A 22,546-nucleotide genomic window follows, 5' to 3' on the forward strand; every position below is an offset into this window, starting at 1 on the left:
GAGCAGTTTTCTGAAGAACTAATACCTCTGAAATCGATATATGATGCAAATATACAGAAAAAAAAAATCTTTCACCTATACAGTTGCTCAATAAAATAAAACATCTGAATCTTGAACCATTATTTTCCAATACTGTTATTGCTTTAAGGTTGTTATGTACAATACCAGTGACTGTAGCTCAAGCAGAACGATCATTTAGTTGCCTATCAAGGCTTAAAAATGTGTTACAGTCAACTATGGGTCAACACAGGCTTTTGTCTTTGGGCTTATTATCAGTCAAGGCGGAGCTAGCCCAACACTGTGATTTTTCAAAATTAATAGAATTATTTGCAAGTCGTAAGGCTCGCAAAGTACCTTTGTGATTTAGTCTAAATTCGAGACTCAAGCTGTGATTTTTTGACTTTGTGATCTGATATGATAGTTTATCTAGATTAACCTTATTATTATATGAGTGGAAATATTTGTTAAACAAATATTATTTTGTATTTACCCAATACTGTATCACTATTATTCAATTTTCGTATTATTATATTACAGAAAAAATAAAGAACAATTTTTATCTACATGCAGTTTTTTTTTTTCTGTCATCGGGCCTGTATGTATTGTTTTCCCAGGTCCCGGGTGGCCCTGTTTCTACCTTGAATTTATTTAAGCTATCAACTTCTATGATAGATGGAAGTTTGTTCCAGCAATCAACCACCCGCTGGCTAAAGCCAAACTTCCGCACATCTATCCTACAACTGTTTTTCCTCAATTTGAATTTATGCCCTTTCAGACGATTATTCTGAGCAAGGGGAAGATTCCCATCAGCATTGAGCATGCTCAAACCATTCAAGCCTTTATACACCTCAATCAGATCACCTTGTAGGTGCCTAGTCTCCAGATGTAATCTGCAAAACTTAAGCCTTTCTTCGTAAGAGCATACCTTTGTTCTAGTCACTAATCTTGTTGCCCTTCTCTGTACTCATTCCAACAGCTCAACATCCTTCTTAAAATAAGGCCTCTACACCTGTATACAGTACTCAAGATGTGGCCTGACCATTGCCTTATACAAGGGGATAATCACCTCCTTATCTCTGCTAGAAAAATCTCTGTATATCATTGACAAGACACCATGAGCTACTCTTGCAGACCATCTGCACTGCTCAGAAAACTTCATATCTGCCTGAACAATTACCCCCAGGTCCTTTTCATTCTCTACCACTGTTCAGTGTAGTACCACACAGTTTATACATTATTCTGGGGTTACTGCTTCCCATATGCAGTACTTTACATTTGTCAAAGTTAAACTTCATTTGCCACCTCTCAGCCCATCTGCTCAACTTTTCTAAATCCTGTTGCAGTAGCGTACTGTCATTAGTTTCATTAACAACCCTGCTGACGTTCGTATTGTCTGCAAACTTGGACATTAAGCCTGATATACCATCATCAATATCATTAATAAATACAAACAATAGCAATGGCCCCAACACTGAACCCTGGGGGACTCCACTAATAACATTAGTCCATGAAGAGCAGTGTCCAATGATTACTACTCTCTGTCTTCTCCCACTCAACCAACCCTTTATCCATAGCAGCAAGTTGCCTCCAATGCCACACTGCTCCAATTTGTGCAGCAGTCGTCCATGTGCAACAGTATCAAAAGCCTTTCTAAGATCAAAATATATGATATCAAAATTATTCTTTGCATCCAGTTCCTTTGTGCCCACATCATAGTATCCAATAAAATTGGTCAGACAAGACCTGCATTTAACAAAACCATGCTGTGTCTGAGCTATAACTGAATTCTTGTCCAGATGATCCTGCAGTGCTTCTTTAACCAGTGCCTCCATTAATTTTCCTGGAACCGAAGTTAAACTAACAGGTCTATAATTACTTGTGTCAGCCTTTGATCCTCCTTTGTGAATTTGGATCACATTTGCACATCAGCAGTCCATGGGCACCTCCCCCGAGTCCAAGGAAGCTCTCATAATTATGGCTAAGTGTTTGCTTACTTCCTTTGCTGCTTCCTTTAATATAACTGGATAGATCACATCCACCCCGGGTGCCTTTGTTATGTTTATCTTCAACAATTTCTCCTCCACTTTTCTCTCAGTTATTGTAAAATTATCTAGCTCACTGCCAGAGTTTAATACACCTTGGGCATTCCCCTCCCTGAATAACTCCTCATGTGTGAATGTAGATGCAAAATACTCGTTTAGTTTGTTATCGGTTCACTTGATATTGGTTTGTCACTAATATCAAGTGGACCAATCTGATTCATCCCCTTCCTTCTAGAGTTTACATAAGTAAAGAACTCTTTGCTGTTTTTCTTTGCATCCTTCGCCAAAGATTTCTTGTAATCTGCCTTTTGCTGCCTAAGCTCCTTTGTGACTTGGTTACAGACCAGCTTATATCTATCATAGGTTTCCGTGTCACCTGTTAATTTATATGTATCCCATGCATTTTTCTTCTCTGCCACACATCTCATTAGTTTATCTGTCATCCATTAAGGCCTAAACCTTGAACAATATTTCTTATTTGGTATGAAAAGCATAGTAGCATCCAAGATGAATTCTTTGAATGCTTCCCATTTTGAATTTGCTGTTGGTAACATCATCAGTTGGTCCCAACATACAGAATTTAAATACTGTCTCAGACCACTGTAGTCACTTCAAAAAAGCAAAAACCCTTCCCTTTACCCCTGATGGTAGTTATTTCTTTGAGTAAATCCCACTTCAGCACACTGTGATCATTGTCACCTACTGGTTCCTTTATCTGCAGATTCTTAATGCACGAAGAATCACTATTGATAATCAGATCAAGAGTATTACTTCCTCTAGTTGCCTCCATGCAGCTGTAGAAAACAATCATCCAATAAATCTACAAAAGCCTTCCTAGTGTGTGAGTAACCAACCCTCAAATTCTGGTCAATATCTGTGAAATTAAAATCCCCCATTATAAGACACTCTGATTTACTGCCCCACTATTTCTCTGTACAGCTGTTTATTATATTCATCAGAGTCATTAGGCCTATAACACACTCCTACTCTCAATTTTGATTTCCCAGTGCTTACATCGCACCAAACTGACACCTTACTGTACTGTCCAGCCATGTCGATTGCCTGTACTTCCTTGGATTTTATGTGTTTCTTAAACTAATAGCATAACCTCTCCTCCCTTCCTGTACACATTGTACTCCCCAAATTCCAGTTCTTGATGTTTTGACAAACACCTCAAATTGTGAAATTTATTTGTGAAATACATGAAATTCATTTACCAAACTCCTAATATTGTGTATATGCAAGTATACATGCACCTGTTCCTATTCTTAGTTACCTAACACAGCCTTGTTACTTGTTCAGTTACTTGTTCTGCAATGACTCCCAGCAGTCTCTGAAATACCCTGCACCTTGTTTTCCAGGCTGCTGCTCATTCCAATAGAAGCAGTGCAAGAATCACTTTCACCTCTGCCAGCAGCTACTGTTAATCTATTAGTCTGTGTATCCCCCCTCCACAAGCTAGCAGTTTTCAGACCCATCTAACACTGCCTTGATAGCATCAGCAAATATTCTTGTACCCTTTCTATTTAAGTGTATCCTATCCTTGTAGAAGCAGTCTCTCCTGTTAACAAGCACAGACCAGGCTAAGAAAAACTTTACCCCTTGAGTCTTGCACAATCTCTCCAGGGCCAAATTGACCGATAAGGTTCTCATCAAATACTCCCTCCTATCGTGCTGGGCAGAATTGCAGACACTTTCAAATTCAACCCTGACTCGTGGCTTTTTTTTAACATTGTTATAATGTTATGTTAGAAGAGGCAATTACAATGGTGTTAGTAATGCAGACAAGACGAGCATAGTTCTTTGGTACCAAAATATATAGCCCACGAATACTCACTGCAGTTATAGTATTAGTGAGGCCTTCAAGGAAAATTCCTTGAAAAATATGAAAATAAATCTTAAAAATATAATCACAAATGCAATGGATAATACAGCAAATATATAGGTATTAACAATGATGTTACTGCTCATGTATCAGAAGTTGTACCTGACCAAATTCATTTAAAACAAAAAAAAAAAAAAAAAACAATTAAACACCCAGTCCTTTTGTTATCTAAATTAAAATATTATAAAACTATGTATTTAATAAAATATTATAAAACTATGCATTTAATTATTCAAAATACTTACATCTGGTGTAAATGGTGGATCTAGCATTCCAGCTTCTAGCCTTTTCCAGTTGATACTTTTAAAAAACTCATGTTGCTTTATTTCTTGGGCTCCATGTTTGCCACTGTTACAACCAAGTCTTTCTTTATAATTTTTATTTAAAAGCTGGAAAAGTGGATTATTGTACAAAGATTAATTTTTAAGATATAAAATTAATTACAATCGAAGCTCTATATACCAACCCTCCAGAGGAATGAGGAAAATGGCCATTATATTGGAAGGACGTTATATCGATCGTTCATAAAATCCCCAACAAAACAAGTAAAAGCCTGAATATTTAATGTAATTATACTAATACAATGTAGTATAATCATATTTACTTCAGTATTGAATTAATAGAGGAAGAAGCATGCAAAACTTCACACATTGCATCATTCAAGGCAGTTTTTTTTTTTTTTTTTTAGTTAGTTATTGGTGCATCGGCTTCTGTGGCCATAATGCACCTCCCAAGGTTTTTGCAGTACTTTGATCCAAGCCCAAGGCAGGATTTGAACCTTTGGGTTTGGATTGCAACCTTTGGGTTGCCAGGCAGGCACTTTACCCACCCGGCTAACCCGGTCGGCTCATTCAAGACAGTAAATCCTGCAAGTCTGAAGCAGATGGCAATCAATTTTTCATCAGCTTTATTCCATGCTTAAAAAAAATACGTACATTGCCTGCAGGATGCTGATTTCACTGAATTTTGCTTTCAAGACATAGCAAAATTTTATTTAATAGCATTCTTTGGTAGTTTTTCTTAAAAAACTGGATTACATCTTGATCAAGTGGCTGAAGAACTGATGTCACGTTTGGTGGTAGGTACTCAACAGTGATTGTATATAGGTCATTTACTTGACAATGAGGAGAGCAGTCAGAAGAGATTGTATATAGGTCATTTACTTGACAATGAGGAGAGCAGAAATCTACAAACAGCAAAATTTTTCTATTCTTCTCACTCATCCTGCGATCTATGTCTCTGATCCATTCTTCATAGATTTGTGATGTTATCCATGCCTTTTGGTTTGCTCGATACATAGACAGTAATGTCTTCAAACCTTTAAAGCATTGAGGCTTCTGGGCTTTCCCAATGATTAAAGGAGGAAGCTTCTCTGTGCCAGTCATGTTTGCTGCTAGGGGAACAGTAATTCATTGTTTGACCTTTTTTTTCTGCCACTACATTGCTCGACTTTAAATGTAAGTATTTTATCCGTTAGTAATTTAAAAAAAAAAAAAAAAAAAAAAAAGAGTCCAGTATCATCAGCACTGAAGATGTGAGTAATTGCAGTCATATGTCAGCAAAACATTTTGTAAATGATTTTCCTCCCATTTCTTTGTAGTGTCACTATCTATGGCTGTACTTTCGCCATACACTTTTTTGAAAGACAAGCCATGAGTCTTAAATTTCTGGAACCATCCACCTGAACTTTTAAATTCTTCAATATCCATTTGATCCGCAAACGATTCAGCCTTAGCTTTTAAAAGGTTACCATCTATGGGAACTTTTTTTGCACGCATCATCATTAGCCATTCCAAAATTACCTTTCCAAGATGTGGATAATTCGTCATTCGTGCTCGAATTCTATCTGGTGCAGCAGCAGATTGCTCTAAACTTTCAATCTTTTTCCGATCTTTCAGAATAGTGAACAGAGTACTCTTAGGAATATGGAACTGTTTGGCGATGTCAGTCTTAGAATGCACACCATCTACAGCTTGCAAAATCCTAATTTTCTGCGATTGGCAAAACTATCCACTTTCTTGGAGCCATACCAATAAACATACACTGTAACTGACTTCTAGCTGATGATTACTGCATGGGAAATCTTAAAAAAATGATTTCCCGTGGTCAGGCTGCAATTACTCAATATATTTGAAGCATCTGTCATTTTTAAATGCAAATACTGCGATAAGAAAGTAAAAATTCAGATTAAGGGGTAGAAATTTATGGTCGTTATACAGAAACCCTTTTATTTTCAAGGTTGTTATACAGAATGCAAAATAGCATTAGGTTAATGAAGAATTGGCCGAAACCAACCACATAGGACATTATAACAAGTTGGGACGTTAAAAAGAGGGTCGCTAAAAAGAGCTTCGACTGTATATATGTTACTGTAATGAAACCAACTAAATTTGGCAAACACATCTGTCCGACCAATTTAAATGCAAATGATTACTATTAAAATTAATTTATGGGTAAACTATGGTGTATTTATTCTAATTACATTAAAGATGTAATTAGAATAAATACACCATAGTTTACCCATAAATTTAACTACATAAGTAGTGTAACGATATCATTTGATTATATCTCATATTGTGGCTACCTTCATGAGATACCAGGTATTGCACTACTTCAAATAAATAACGCTTCTCTAGTAGAGGAGACTACTGTTATTTATTCTTATTGGGCACCACCACCCAGACGCATTTTGGAGGTTGTTGGCTCACACATCGGTGGGCGGGCATGTACCCTGATAATGCAAACATGCCATCATGGTTGCAAAGTTAATTCCACATTAATATCATTAATATTAATGATAATATTTTGAAGACTAAATGCACAAGGCATAATATGTTATGGGTTGAGATTAACTATATAATATTGGTGTAAATACACCATAATTTACCCATAATGAGTGAGCCAACAAGCTCTGAAACGTGCCTGGGTGGTGGTGGTGCCCACTAAGAATAAATAACAGTAGTCTCCTCTACTTGAGAAGTGTTATTTATTCCAAATAGTGCAATACCTGGTATCTCATTGTGAAGGTAGCCACAATATGAGATATAATCAAACAATGCTGTTACACTAATTATGTATTTAAATTTATGGGTAAACTATGGTGTATTTACACCAATATTATATAGTTAATCTCAACCCATAACATATTATGCCCCCATCATATACTCCCTAGCACCTCCGTAGCCAGGTGGGAAGGAGCAGCAGTGCGTAGCACACGCTTCTTGATTAGACCGGGGTTTGAGCCAGTCACCACTAAATACGGAAGATGCGGAAAGGTCAGGGAAGCACCACCGCATATCCCGGAGCAATATGGCCTTAGTTGCTAATGCTCCTAAAAAAAAAAAACCAAAATCATATACTCCCTCCTATAGTGTCTGGGCAGAATTGCAAATACATTCAGTCCTCATATCACACGATAGTTGTGTTCCTAGAAACCCTAGTGCAATGCAAAATCGTGCAATATAAACAACAGGCCCTATGGGAAAAATAGGGTTAGGTGCCGACCACCCAAGATTGAACACACATTTGTAACCAAAACATTACCAAAAACAATAAATTATCGTAATAAAATATTGCTAATGCTTTTGCTTCTATTGTAAGCAAACTTGTTTTCTGTTTGATTTTCTATCCAAACAGATGACAGCCGTTCCATCTCTTCCAATTCTTTGTGTCTTAATCTAATGGATTTTAATTATACTTTGAGTTGTTCCTGCTATGAAGTTGTTTTTATTTTCTCTGTAATTCTCGGCGTTGCCTCATTTAGGCCTGTAGCACGTGCAATATCACATGGTCTTTCATTTCGCTCAAAGCGTTTCACAATTTCACATATTTTTTCTCTATCGACAAAGGCGGACTGGCCATAAGCCTTACCAGGGAAACCCTGGTGGGCCGGAGTGATTTTGGCTATAAACGCTAGTGTGAGGCCACTACAAATTTTCCCGGGTAAGAATTTTTGACCCAGTCTGCCTCTGTTTATCGATATTGCTTTTCTTTTTCTCTCTGAATCTGTAGTGTCTTCACCAGGACGCTTCCTTTTCACACCTTTTAAGTATTTTACTCATTTTTAGGGAATAAAGCCAATTACAAAATGAGGAGGCACGCTTGATACACATAAACAAAGCTGTGCACGTGTAGCAACTGAATAAACAACACCGTAAATGCAGAGACATACTATGAACACCTCACTGGCTCACATTTTACTAAAGCACATTTCTGGGGGTTACTACCATAAAACAATAAAAACAATTTCCAGTTGTGTTCCTGCTATTGGAATCTGTTTTAAACTGGTAGTAAACTCGATCTAATTGCATTTGCGATAATACCGATAGTTGGAATTGTGTTGGTTTTTACGTTATTATGGTGAAATGTGTTTCCCCTTCACTGATATAAAAAAACAAATACATTTTCAGAATCTTCTCTTCATTCCTATCGTGTTGCGTTCAGTTAGGGTGATTCCACGTTCGCCTGCCATTTCTTGTAAACACAAAGGCAAATCGTGCATAAGCGAATTCGATTCGTGTTATATACGATATCGTTCCCCTATTTATAAATCGTGTATGACCGAATTCATGTAGTGTAAACACGTGTTATACGAGGACTGACTGTACTTTCACATTTAACCCTAACTCGCGACTTTTTTTTTCGACATTGACCTATACCATATAAATTGTACTATATATAAATTTAATTACAGTAAAATCAACAAAATATTACATGAGTTTGGCTATCACCTGAACTGATACAGTATATGAGGACAATATATTGTCAGGAAATACTTACAGCTTGGCACATAAGTTTTGCATTATCACTGAATTTGCTTGAGTATTTTTCCTGGTCTCCTTTTACTCGCCTTTCAACTTCTTCTCTTTTTACCTTTTCTTTCCTAGCTCTAAATGGTGCCTAGAATATATATATCTTGCATTAGAAGTAATATTGGAAATTTTATCATTTAATTTCTTTCCTGGTTACAAATGCATATGCGTGATTATAAAAATTGCTGATTTACAATTAATATAGTTCCTTTCATTTATTCTTATCTAACTCCAAAATAACCCAAATCAATGAACAGATATAAATGTTACATGAAAATTTAATTATTTATTGAAACAATTTCTGATGAAACTAATATTTTCATACCAGGCAATTTTCGGGACTATAAACTGGATGACATGGTAACTTAAAAGCATGGCTGTATTTTGTTATTAAAGTACACCAAGTTGAAATTACATTTTCTGTGATTATAAACAGAAGATTGAAAATGTTTTAATCAGACTAGTGGATTCCTGAGAACTGGGAAAAGGCTATGACAGATAGGTATAAATTTAACTTATTGTGCTTAAAATGTGTAAAAACTGTCATCTCCATGTCTTCTCCATGACTGTATAGGGATTCTTAACTTGTCACCCATTTGCACAAATTCAAATCCAGTTGGAATTCTAAAAACTGTCTTCTCCATGACAGGGATTCACAATTTTCCGCCCATTTCCAGAAATATAATTCAAATCCATTTGGAATTCTTAAACCTCTTTATCAGTTAGCACTAATTTCGGGCACAGAGAGAGAGAGAGAGGTTTTCAAACTTCACAATACGCAAATCAGCCTATAAACACACATTTGAAAAGATATAATTTACAGTAAACCATATGAACTAAAGTGCATTAGATCACTATGAGAGCAATCAATACACAAAAAATCCTCAAAACAGCAATTGCAAGCAGGTAACCAAACTGTTACAAATGCAGTTATGGTCTTTTGTTTACCTATGAGACTTTTAATATTAAGTAATCCAAGCGTTTGATATTTATTAGCAATTGTACTTGAGGTTGTCACAGACCTTCTCTCAGATATGCCAGACAAGCTGTACTTGCTACCTGGGAGTCTAAAACGATGATGGAACTGATATTCGGATGACAATCAAGCAAGTGAACCCAATTTCGGCAAAGTCTGGATGGTCTGTGACAGCCAAATCCTCTGCTTGCACCTTCACGATGGTGGGACTGTCAGTAATGCTGGGTATAACCTCCATGCACAAGCACCCTGCTTACATTGGTTCACCACCAAGGTGTGAACCAACGTAAGCAAGGGTCGAGGTGTAGTGCCCACACTACATGGAGAAATTCCACCCCTCTGTGTTACCAGGCAATACTAGGTGGTAGATGACTCTCATCAACTGGTGCAATACCACCACTTTGCTTATTAGAGGCTTGAAGTGGTGGAACCCATATTTAGTCTCCAGAGCTAAGTTCCGGTCAACCCTTCCCCATCTCTTCCATCATGCAGTATGACTGATGATGTTTGAGGTTATGATGAACATCATAGCTAGATCCAATCTTCCTTACATTTCGAAGGTACAGCTCTAAAATGGTGTTCGCAGGCCGGCCGCTAGTTAGTTAGTTAGTACACCGAACTGAACCTATTGGTAACTCTCTAGGAGGCTTCCAGATCAGCTAGTGTATAATCTTGCTACCTCTACTCTGCCATATAGTGACTGGAGGGAGTCGGAGTAGTGTGTATGTGGGGGGGGGGGGCATTGTCGACGCCACGTTATGTCAAGGATCTTGGTTTATTCTTACCATGTGTATGCCATATCCAAAAATTTCATTACTTCATACAGCATGTGCCCCCCCACTCTGTCTTACTATTGAATACACCATGAATTGTCAAACTAATAGAGTAAGCTTATCTGCGAAAAGATCTAAACCTCCCAAACACTTCCTAGTTCATTTCACAAATATACATGGTCTCAATTCTAATCTCAACGATGTCCATTTCCACTTACAGTCTGCCAAACCCCACGTACTTTTTCTGACAGAATCTCAGTTACCGGTTGATTCAAATATTGCTCATCTCAGTTGCCCAAATTATTCGCTGTATGATTCCATTTGCCTCAAAGGTGGAACTTGTGCATATGTCTGTTCCGATAACCCCTGTCAGAGAATTGGTAATTTGGAATCTCCTCTCTTTGATCTTCTCTGGCTTAAAATCTCTCTACCTCATTGTGTCAAATTCATCTGTTGTCTCTACCGTTCTTCCAAACCCACTAATCACTTGGAGCTCTTTGATTTCCTCTCTTTGCAACTTCACTTTCTCCAATCCAACTTTTCTAACAGTGAGGTAATTTTTCTTGGTGATTTTAATGTTCACAATTCCAGCTGGCTTCCGTTTTCTAGTCATACCGACCCAGCTGGTCAACATGCTGAGGCTTTTGCAATTACTAATGACCTTGCCACCGATTACTGATTTACCTACAAGGATACTGGACAATCCTAACTATAACCACACAGCCAACATGCTTGATCCTTTTCTCACTAACAACACTTCTAAGTACACGGTCAAAGTGAGTGGTACATTATGCACCCCAGATCACAACTTGGTGATTGCTGTTCTCCAATGGAGCCTTTATCTCACGGCTATCCCCAACCTCATATTTTTGGCATTACAAGAATGCAAAATGGGATGACCTGCAAGATTTCTTTTCTTCTTTTCCTTGGTCAGATTACTGTTTCAAAACTTCTGATGTCAACATTTGCTCAGATCGTGTCAGTGAAATTATTCTTGTGGGAATGGAATCCTTTATTCCACACTCCCCTTTAAAATCTCATCCTTTATCTAAACCTTGATTTTCCAATAAATGTGCTAAGGCTGTTCAAGAGAAGAACGTTGCGTATCGTAATTGGCTTGTTTCCAATTCTTCAGTTTCATTTTCTGCCTATTCTAAAGCTCACAACAATTGTAAAGCAGTTATTAATCAATCCAAACTAGATTTTGAACTAGATTTTGAAAGTAGAGTAGAAAACTTGCTTCTTGACTTAATGGTAGCCAAGCATTCTGGTCTCTTGCCAAAGCTATTGGCTGCAACTTTTGCTCATCTTTGCGCCTACCTCTGTCAAAACCAGATGATTCTGGTGTTACTTCAGCCAAGGATAAAGCTAATCTGCTAGCATCCCATTTTTCTTCCAACTCTTGTATTAATAACCTTGGTAAAACACTTCCCACCATTCCCAACATGTTCCATTCAATGCCTCCTGTGGTCTTCTGTCAAAAGGATGTCAGAAGGAGTTTGACAAATCTTGATTCTAAGAAAGCTCCCGGTCCTGATTGTATTTCTCCACTTGTTCTCAAGACCACTGCTCCTGAACTTACTCCTGTTCTTTGTCACCTTTTTCTCTTTCTTATTCCAAAGGTATTTTTCCTTCTGCTTAGAAATTTGCTCATATCCAGCCAGTTCCTGAAAAGGGAGACAAATCCCTCCCATCCAATTATCGTTTCATTCCAATTACTTCTACTCTTTCTAAAGTAATGGAAAAATCAATTAACTCTTAAACTACCTAGAAACCTTCAGTCTGATCAACGATCACTAGTATGGATTCCGTCAGTGTCGATCCATTGGAGATATTCTGGCTTATGTTACCCATTTATGGACAAATTCAATGGAAAAGTTCGGTGAAATACAAGCAGTTGCTCTTCACATCTCAAAGAGCTTTCAATCGTGTTTGGCATAAAGGCCTTCTAAACAAGCTTCCATCTTATGGTTTGCCAACTGTTTTTTGTAATTGGTTATCCAGTTTTCTCTCTGATAGCTCACTGAGGGTGATGGTAGATGGCTGTCTGTCTTCTAACTTCTCCACTAATGCTGGCGTCCCCCAAGTTTCAGTTTTTTCCACCACTCTCTTCCTCTTGTATATTAATCGAATCGCTGGACAGTGCAGTGTCGAGTCAGTTTGGTGTGACATAAGCAATAGGAAATCAAAATTGAGAGCAGGAGTGTGTTATAGGCCTAATGACTCTGATGAGTATAATAAAAAACTGTACTGGGAAATAGAATGGGCCAGTAAATCAGAGAGTCTTAAAAGGGGGGATTTTGATTTCCCGGATATTGACTGGAATTTATGAGTTGGTCACTCACACACTAGCAAGGTTTTGTGGATTTTGAGAAGGCAAATTTTGAGAAATGTTTGGCAAAGGATGCAAAGAAAAACAGTAAAGAGTTCTTTACATATGTAAACTCTAGAAGGAAGGGGATGAATCAGATTGGTCCACTGGATATCGATGGTTCAACTGTTGATGATCCTGCTCAGGTGGCTAACAATCTAAATGAGTATTTTGCATCTACATTCACACATGAGGAGTTATTCAAGGAGGGGAATGCTAGAGGTGAACTAAACTCTGTCAGTGAGCTAGATGATTTTGTAATAACTGAGGAAAGTGGAGGAGAAATTGTTGAAGATAAACGTAAGAAAGGCATCTGGGGTGGATGGGATCCATCCAGTTATATTAAAGGAGGCAGCAAAGGAAGTAAGCAAACCCTTAGCCATAATCATGAGAGCTTCTTTGGACTCAGGGGAGATACCCATGGACTGGAGATGTGCAAATGTGATCCCAATTCACAAAGGAGGCTCAAGGGGCAGCACAAGTAATTATAGACCTATTAGTTTAACTTCTGTTCAAGGGAAATTAATGGAGGCACTGCAGGATTATCTAGACAAGACTTCAGTTATAGCTCGGACACAGCATGGGTTTGTTAAGGGAAAGTCTTGTCTGACCAATTTGATTAGATTCTAAGATGTTGTCATAAAGCAACTGGATGCACGGAATAACTTTGATATAATATATTTGGATCTTAGAAAGGCTTTTGATACTGTTGCGCAAACTGGAGTAGTTCAGCATTGGAGGCAAATTGCTGCTATGGATAAAGGGATGGTTCAGTGGGAGAACACAGAGAGTAGTAATGAATGGACACTGCTCTTCGTGGACTAATGTTATTAGTGGAGTCCCTCAGGTTTCGGTGTTGGGTCCATTGTCGTTTTTTGTATTTATAAATGATATTTATGATGGTATATCAGGCTTAATGTCCAAGTTTGCAGATGAGACAAAGGTTGGCAGGGTTGTTAATGACACTAATGACAGTATGCTGCTGCAACAGGATCTAGCAAACTTGAGCAGTTGGGCTGAGAGGTGGCAAATTAAGTTTAACATTGACAAATGTAAGGTACTACATATGGGAAGCAGTTGTTGTTATTTGGTTTTTAGCAGCATTAGCAACTAAGGCCATATTGCTCCGGTGATACGCGGTGGTCACAGGCTTGAACCCCAGTCTAATCAAGAAGTGTGTGTTACGCACTGCTGCTCCTGCCCACCTGGCTAAGGAGGCACCTGGGAAGCAGTAACTCCAGAGTAACATCTCAACTCTGTAGTACTACACTGACAGTGTTAGAGAATGAAAAGGACCAGTGGGTAATTGTGCATACAGATATGAAGTTTTCTGAGCAGTGCAGACGGTCTGCAAGAGTTGTTGCTCTTATAAAGAAAGGCTCAGGTTTTGCAGAATACAGTGTTTGGAGACTAGGCACCTGCTAGGTGATCTGATTGAGATATATAAAGCCTTGAATGGTTTGAACATGCTCAATGCTGATGGAATTATTTCTCTTGCTCAGAATAATCATCTGAGAGGGCATAAATTCAAATTGAGGAAAGACAGTTGTAGGATAGACGTGCAGAATTTTGAACATCTATCATACAGCAGGTAGTTGATTGGTGGAACAGACTTCCATCTTTTGTTGTGGAAGTTGATAACCTAAATAAATTTAAGGCTGAGCTGGACAGGTATTTGGAACGAATGGAGGGGTGAAATCGGAGCATTATTTTTTAAATTTTTTTGGCTGATGCTGCATAAGCTTGCTTTCTCGTATGCCTCTACTAATGCTAATGACCTTCTTCCATCAACTGGAAATCCTATCCATAGTTTTGCCGATGATAGCACATTGCATTCCACTTTCCATTTTGAGAAACCTTGACCTGCTCAATCAACTTCAACTTCTCGAAAATCTGCTACTAATTCCTTAAATGCCGATCTTCAGGTGGGACAAAGACAACTTACTTGATTTAAATCCTTCTAAAACTTAGTCTTGTCTTATATCTCGCAAAAAGGATTGGATTCTTCTGTTCCTATGTTTATCTTTGGTGACACTCTGATTTCTAGGCAAAATGATATATCTCTTTTGAGGATTACCCTGACTTCTAATCTCTCTTGGCACAAGCACATTACAAATATTGCTTCCTCTGCATCTAAAAAACTTGGTTTTCTCCTTCACTCTCAGCATTACCTTTCTTCCAAACAGCTGCTCACTCTGTATAAATCGCAAATCCGCCCTGCCATGGAATATTGTTCCCACATCTGGGGTGGTGCCCCCAAAATCTCTCTCAGGCTTCTTGATTCCATTCAGAAGAGGGCAGTTAGGTTAATTAATGATTCATCTCTAACAGAGTCTCTCCACTCGCTGTCTCATAGACTTACTGTTTCTGCTGCATGCCTCTTCTACAGATACTGCGATGGGCACTGTTCTTCTGAATTGGCTTCTATAATTCCCGCTCTCTCTCTTTCAAAAAAGTCCAAACACGTGCTGCTACCAGCCAACATCCATTTACTGTCCAACTTCAAACTCACAGAACCAACTTTTCATCTTCCTCGTTTATTCATTCAACTGCCGTTTTCTGGAACAACCTTCCTTCATACGTATTTCCTGAAAATTACAGTCTACAGAAATTCAAGTCTATTGTCAACAAAAATCTTCTTTTGTCTTCTCAACCTCCAACCCAAGCACAATATTAAGTACTATAGGTTCTAATACCTCTAGTGTTTGGTGTTCTCATAAAAAAAAAAAAATTGCCAATGTTTTTAAACACTGTATGTGAAACTTATCTTTCAAACCCACAATTCTTAAGGATCTCTTAGTAATTTGAATAAAATGTTTTTAAGTTAATCATTTGTCTATAGTCAGATCATATTCATACATACATTACACTCAAGAAAACATTTTAATGTTTCAATGAAAAGGGAAAGAGAAAAAAAATTGCTTTTCTGATATAAAATAGACCCTTTCTTTGTTATATCAGTTTATCATAGAGTAATAAGCATCAGTAATTCTGTAATTAAGTTGCAAATAATTTTATATATACAGGGTGATTCAGTACCAGTGCGACAAACTTGCAGGAGGTGTAGGGGGCACAAAGACGAATCGGAATCACATAGCATTGCAGGGTCCGAAATGCCTTCGTCATGCGGTAGAGGACGTTGAATGGGAGGTCGCATGAACAGCGATCCCGCTGGAAGTCAGCATTTGTGAACCGTTTCTGTTGAAGAAACCAAGTAGCAAAAGTCCTCCGGAGTGGATAATCCACAGGCTCCAATGATTGGACGCATTGCAGATGGTATGAACTCATTTAGTTTGTTGACAGTATCCTCCATACAGTGGATTGGGAAATACCCAATCGTTGGCCTATCGCTTGAGTACTCGTACTCAGATTGCCTTCTGCAAGACGTAGGTCATTCTCCTCATTGTCTGGCGTCCTCGTCGTTCACTCTCGATTCATGGTACCTCTCGTGAAACAACCAGTCTCACGTAACCTTCTGTGCACACGTGCGAAAATCGTATGATGAGCATGCCTGTGCGGGAAACGTTCCTGGTACAAGCGCAGAGCGGCGCGGCCGTTACAGTCCGCAGCTCCATACGAGAGGTGCATGTTGGCCAGTTCAACGTTTGAATACTCGTCTATCCTACTGCCTCGGGATCCGGTTCGCAAATGCTAACTTCCAGCGGGATCGCTGTTCATGCGACCTCCCATTCAACGTCCTCTACCGCATGACGAAGGCATTTCGAACCCTGCAATGCTATTGATTCTGAATCGTCTTTGTGCCCCCTACACCTCCTGCAAGTTTGTCGCACTGGTAGTGAATCACCCTGTATATATATATACTGTATATATTTTATGCAGCTAATCACATTCCATAATTGCAAATAAAGGCTACAACAGAACATACAAATGAAGATGAAATACTGCTGAACATGCATGAGAACAACCCATAGAAAATCCAACTTGAGAAGAAATGATTCATGCTTTTAAAATGGTTCGTCTGGGTCTACAGTTTTGTGAATACGTTCCTGATAATATTTTTAATGCTCTGCATAAATGTGAGGTTTTTTTTTGTGAATCAGACTTTTTTTTTTTTTTTTAATTGTACTGGCAAACAAAAATTACCGATTTTTTAAATTTGTAATACCAGCGAAAATTGTGTAAATGTAATTTAAATAAGTATGTTTTTGAAATAAAATACATTAAAAATAAATGTACATTCATTTTCATTTTCTAAATAGATAACAATTCCCAATAACAAAGATATTCTCTGTATAATGAAATTTCCTCTATAACGAATTTCTTGCTGGATTTATCGAATTCTTTACAGGGAAGTTTGACTGTATTTGTACTGTTACAATCATACTATCACGTTGGATCGTGTTACTCTGTCATGCTTTATCATAAATAACACATGCAGTGCTATCAAGATCTGCAAGAAACGACAGCATCCATGCATAATACGATATCGAAACTATGAATTGACTCAGGATCTGAACGAGTACAAGCGCAAGACAGTAAATTGCACATTCCATTTCGCAATGAGAAAACAAAGATACTGTCAGAGATGAAATGTGTCAAGATCTATAACGACGATGAAGAGCTCATACTAGACCGTAAATTATATGAATCGGAATTGGACATTTGCAAAACGACTGAAATATGTAAGACGATGGTGACCCTGATGAAGCATGACGTAATGACCAGCACAGCTTTGGGGAAGAAGACCCCTTTCGAAACTTTTACAATCATCCAAACACAGAGATAAATGAGGATGTAAAGCTCACCACGCTCAACCGACTTAGTGCTATTGCAAAGAAACGCAAAAACTTGATGACCAAAGGGGAATGCAAATTAATGAGAATGGCCAATGACAAGCAAAAGATTCTACTCATGCATGTAATTTGGAGTCAGTTATCTCCCAATTGCAAACTGATTCAAATATTCTCGACCGGCTGCCCAGTTTGTTGTGGGAAAATGTTTATGATTCGCCTCTTGATGGAATTATACAACCGCTTCAGTAGTACAGATGGGTACTGTAACACCTACAATACATGCACTTCAGGTTATTACTGAGAAGTTAGTATTAGATAATATTGCTTATTCTGTACTGGATGGGAACCAGGAGGATACGGTGACCTGGGCTCAGTTGGTCTGGCAGGTCTTGTCAGAATTGTTTTTAAAAGATAATAAGGATATAAACACTGACTTGCAGAGATCCATTGAGGTAGCGAATCAGGAATATATCTCTAATGAGAGAGAGTTCCCGTTTACTCGAACTGAATTGGATGCTGCTGTTAATAGGGTAAGGGATGAGAAGGCACCGGGGATCGACTTTATAGAGATACATGTAAAACATTTTTTTTCTATGTTCCCTGATATAATGTTAGATCTTTACAATACATGTCTACTAGAAGGAGTTTTTCTGAAATTGTGGAAAACTGCAGTCGTAAGAGTGATCCTGAAGAAGTCCTTGAGTGAGCCGTCATATCGCCCAAATGCTTTGCTTCCAATCTTGGGAAAAATTTGAGAAGCTGATAATTTCCAGGTATCAGTTTAAATATGAAAATTTACATCTTTCTTCAAGTAAACAATACGGTTTTAAAAAGGGCCTCTCGACTGAAGATGGGATTCGTAAACTTATTACAATTGTACAGGGAGAATCAAGGCGATATGTTCTTGGCTTATTTGTGGACTTTAGGGGTGCGTTTGATGCCCTGTGGTAGGGTAGCATCCTCTGCAAGGCGAGAACTGCCCTCTCTCTCTCTCTCTCCCAGGGACTTATATAACATCTTGTAGGATTACTTTTCGGACCGTAGTGTAATTGTTCGGTCCTCTTTTGAGGAGGAGATTTTTCAGGTCAAACAGGGATTGATCCTCAGCCCCTTCATGTGGAACATGGTTTTAGATGAATTTTTAATGCATGACGGGGCGGGGACTCACAGGCCATCGTCTATGCTGATGATTTAGTTTTGCTGGTTCCCGGTAACTCCAGGAGAGATATTGAAGACAGGGCCAGTGCCCTGTTACAGGATCTGTTGGATTGGAGTACCTTGCACAAGCTTAATATTTCTAAAGACAAAACTGTTACTATGTTGCTGAAGGGGAAAGCTAAGCAGAACGAGGCCTCCCATTGTTCATAGCGGAGGTGTCTATTTGAGGAATGTGCGTACCGTCAGCTACCTTGGTGTTTGTCTGGAAGAACACTTGCTTTTTTACGAAACATGTTATATATCTAAAACAAAAAATTAAACTCCTTTATGCCAACTCTGCAGAGTAATAAGGGTGAAATGAGGAATCAAAGAATGATCATTAAATATGCTATATGAGTGCGTATTTGTCCCTATTATCACATATGCTGCTGGAGCTTGGTATCATAAAGTGATTAATGTTGTAATTAGAAAGCATTTAATGTCTGCCCAAACGTTTGCTCTTCTAGATATCACCAGGGCCTGCCGTACTGTCTCTACTGATGCTCTGAATGCAATATCTGGGAAGATGCTGCGGATTTATTGGTAATCCATGCAGGCTTGAGGTACAGTCAATCCTCGTATAACACGATAGTTATGTTCCTAGAAACGCTCGTGCAATATAAACAACAGGCCCTATGGGAAAAATAGGGTTAGGTGCTGACCACCCAAGATTGGACACACATTTGTAACCAAAACATTTAACAAACACAATAAATAATCAAAAAACACTTACACAGTTGAAAAATGTAAAATTAATAATTTAATCATTTAAATTTAGATTCTTATCTTAAAAATAAATGAAGACAGCTTGAGGGAATGGGCTTGAGAAATGGTTGAAGCAGCGAAATTATGGGGAAAGTGGCGGCAGGCTGTCATCATTATCGGAACTGAGAGGTGGAGGAGATGCAATGAGGACTTTGGACGAAATGTGGTCACACCAGAACTACAGGGCTGTGGTTCATTTTCTGTCTCTTTCTTCGGTGTATTCATAAAAAAAGATATCTAGTTTCTGTTGTTTTGCAATCTTCCTTCTTTCACAAAGCAGCTGCTTATATGGCTCCAAAGCATATTGAATTGTATGAAGTGCTCTTCTGCTTTTTTCTGCATTATAATCGTCATCTTCTAGCCATTGCATACTTTCTCAAATGAATTTAAAACTGAAGATAACTCTGAAGTGGAAAGCGGTTTTATGGTGGCATTCAGACATTCAACTTTGTTGTCTTCCTTTGTATGGAGGGCAGGTGGCATCTTCCACCTGCCCTCCATACCAAACATACCAAACTACCAACAACTATGCTCAGGGAGGTGGAGAATGATATGAATTGCGCAGTCAGATATGAAGTTCTCTGAGCAGTGCAAATGGGCTGCCAGAGCAGGTCATGGAGTTTTGTCAATGATATTTAGGAATTTTGCTACCAGAGACAAAGTGAATATCCCTTTGCATAAGGCAATGTCAGGCCACACCTTGAGTACTGTATACAGGTTTGGAGGCCTCATATTAAGAAGGATGTAGAGCTGCTGGAACGAGTACAGAGAAGGGCAACAAGATTAGTGAATGGAATAAAGGGTTGCTCTTACGAAGAAAGGCTTAAGTTTTGAAAATTACAGTGTCTGGAGACTAGGCACCTGCGAGGTGATCTGATTGAGGTATATAAAGCCCTGAATGGTTTGAGCATGCTCAATGCTGATGGGATTCTTTCTCTTGCTCAGAATAATCACCTGAGAGGGCATAAATTCAAATTGAGGAAATACGGTTGTAGGATAGATGTGTGGAAGTTTGCCTTTAGCCAGCGGGTGATTAACTGCTGGAACAAACTTCCATCTGTCGTCGTAGAAGTTGATAGTTGTTGCTGTTGTGTTTTCTGGTGCAAGGGCAACTTAGGCCATATTGCACCTCCCAAATCAATTGACTTTACATACAGGAACTGCTTGTACAGCAGTTAGAAACGATCACACATTTGTTTTAAATAGAGAAATAATTCAGAGAGATTTGCTTCTTTACCTATGATGCTATTGAGAGATAGAGGTTGTTGCAGATCTGAGATGAAACTAAAAGCCATTCGTAGGGGGCTTTGTTAAACAAGCTACATTCGAGAAGTATATGTTTTACTGTAAGTGGTTGCGAGCAGTTTGCACACTGAGGAGGATTATTCCCTGTAAGCAGATATAGATGGGTGAGGTGAGTGTGACCTATTTGGATTCTGGCTAAGATTACTTCTTTTCTATTTTTACGAAGGCTAGAAGTCCATAATTGTGGTTCAGGTTTTATTTGAAATAGCTTGTTATTTGTTTGCATTTTCCACAGAAGTGTCCATTGTTCCATGCATGTTCTCTGTATTTTGTGTCTATAATCAGGATATGGGACTAGATCATTTGTTGAGGCTATATTGGAAGGATGCTTTGCATCATCATCTGCACATTCATTTCCTGGAATACCACTGTGGCCAGGGATCAAAGAAAAGATAACAGTTTGTTGATGCTCATGAAGCTGCATCAGCTTATGTCTTATGAGTTTTAATAAAGGATTGTTAGGTGAGGAAATGCCTTTCAAAGCTAAAATAGCACTTTGTGAATTAGTATATATTATACTTTTATTTATTGACAGCAGTGAGATATTTTTCAGAGCAAGCATAGGCATGAAGCTCAGCAGTATAACTGCTACGTTCAACTGAAAGTAAAAACGAGATAGTTGAATTTGAGAAGACAGCAGCTGCACCCACTTGATTGTCAGACTTTGAACCATCAGTATAGACCTTGGTGAATTCGGGGTACTTTTGTGTATGAACATAATGTAGTTGTTGGATGTTAATCTTTGCTATGGAACTTTTACCCCATTGCTCAAGGTATTCATGAGAAGAAAGTGTGAAGGTAAACCACGAGGGATCTGGATCTTTTGATTCTCTGAGGATATTATCAAATTGGATGTTCCAGCTTTCTGCTAGAATCTGCAGTCTGAATTGTTCTAGGTTTATTTGTATAGTGGGTTTTCCACAGAGGATCATGCAGGAGTGACCAAACAGGATGAGTAGGCAGGCTTTTAATTTTAGCTGAGTAATTCATCAGCAACATTTTTCTTCTGATGCTAAGTGGAGATTCGTGAGCCTCAATGTAAAGACTTTGAACTGGTGATGTTCTGTATGCACCTAGGGCTATTCTAAGAGACGAATGTTGGATGGGCACAAGACGCGCTAAGGTGCTTTCCCTAGCTGTTTCATAAACAGATGCTCCAGTTGTTCAAACATTGAACAACTGCATGTTCAATGTTTGAACAACTGCATCGTGGCAGCCAGTATTAAGATTTCTTTTTCTTCTTTTTTGTAGTTGTTGGCGCATAGGCTTCTGTGGCCATAATGCACCTCCCAAGGTTTTTGCAGTACTTTGATCCAAGCCTGAGGCGGGAATAGAACCCGCGACCTTTGGGTTGCCAGGCAGGCACTTTACCCACCCGGCTAACCCGGTCGGCTGTATTAAGATTTCTGTGGGGTTATATTTCAATGCCTGCATCCAAATATAACCCTGAAACCTTTGCTACTTCGATAATAAAAGACCACAAATTCCTGTCATTACAAAGTAATGAAGACAATTCAAAAAAGTAAAGACAATTTAGTGCACTTAAATTATGTAATTTCATGCCCCTCAACTTCCTTATACTGAAAGGCAATTTGTAAAACTAATACCTCATGTCAGAACATACTTCTAGGGTCACCACATTTATTACATTAGACAAGTCTACAGGT

General features: G+C 38.5%; 1 protein-coding gene across 1 annotated transcript in view; it reads right to left on the bottom strand.

The window, feature by feature from the left end:
* Positions 1-22,546, bottom strand: part of LOC150077922 (G protein-coupled receptor kinase 2-like) — a 173,918-nt gene that overhangs the window by 26,923 nt on the left and 124,449 nt on the right. The window contains exons 12-13 of the mRNA XM_090385488.1: positions 8,707-8,826; positions 4,173-4,316 (exon numbers count right to left, since the gene is read on the bottom strand). Of these exons, the coding sequence (XP_090241614.1) occupies positions 4,173-4,316; positions 8,707-8,826 (264 nt within the window). The remainder of the gene's footprint in view (positions 1-4,172; positions 4,317-8,706; positions 8,827-22,546) is intronic.

This window comes from Mastigoproctus giganteus, chromosome 11 (assembly GCF_048544385.1).
Source record: "Mastigoproctus giganteus isolate SK-2022 chromosome 11, ASM4854438v1, whole genome shotgun sequence".
Classification (NCBI taxonomy): Eukaryota; Metazoa; Arthropoda; class Arachnida; order Uropygi; family Thelyphonidae; genus Mastigoproctus; species Mastigoproctus giganteus.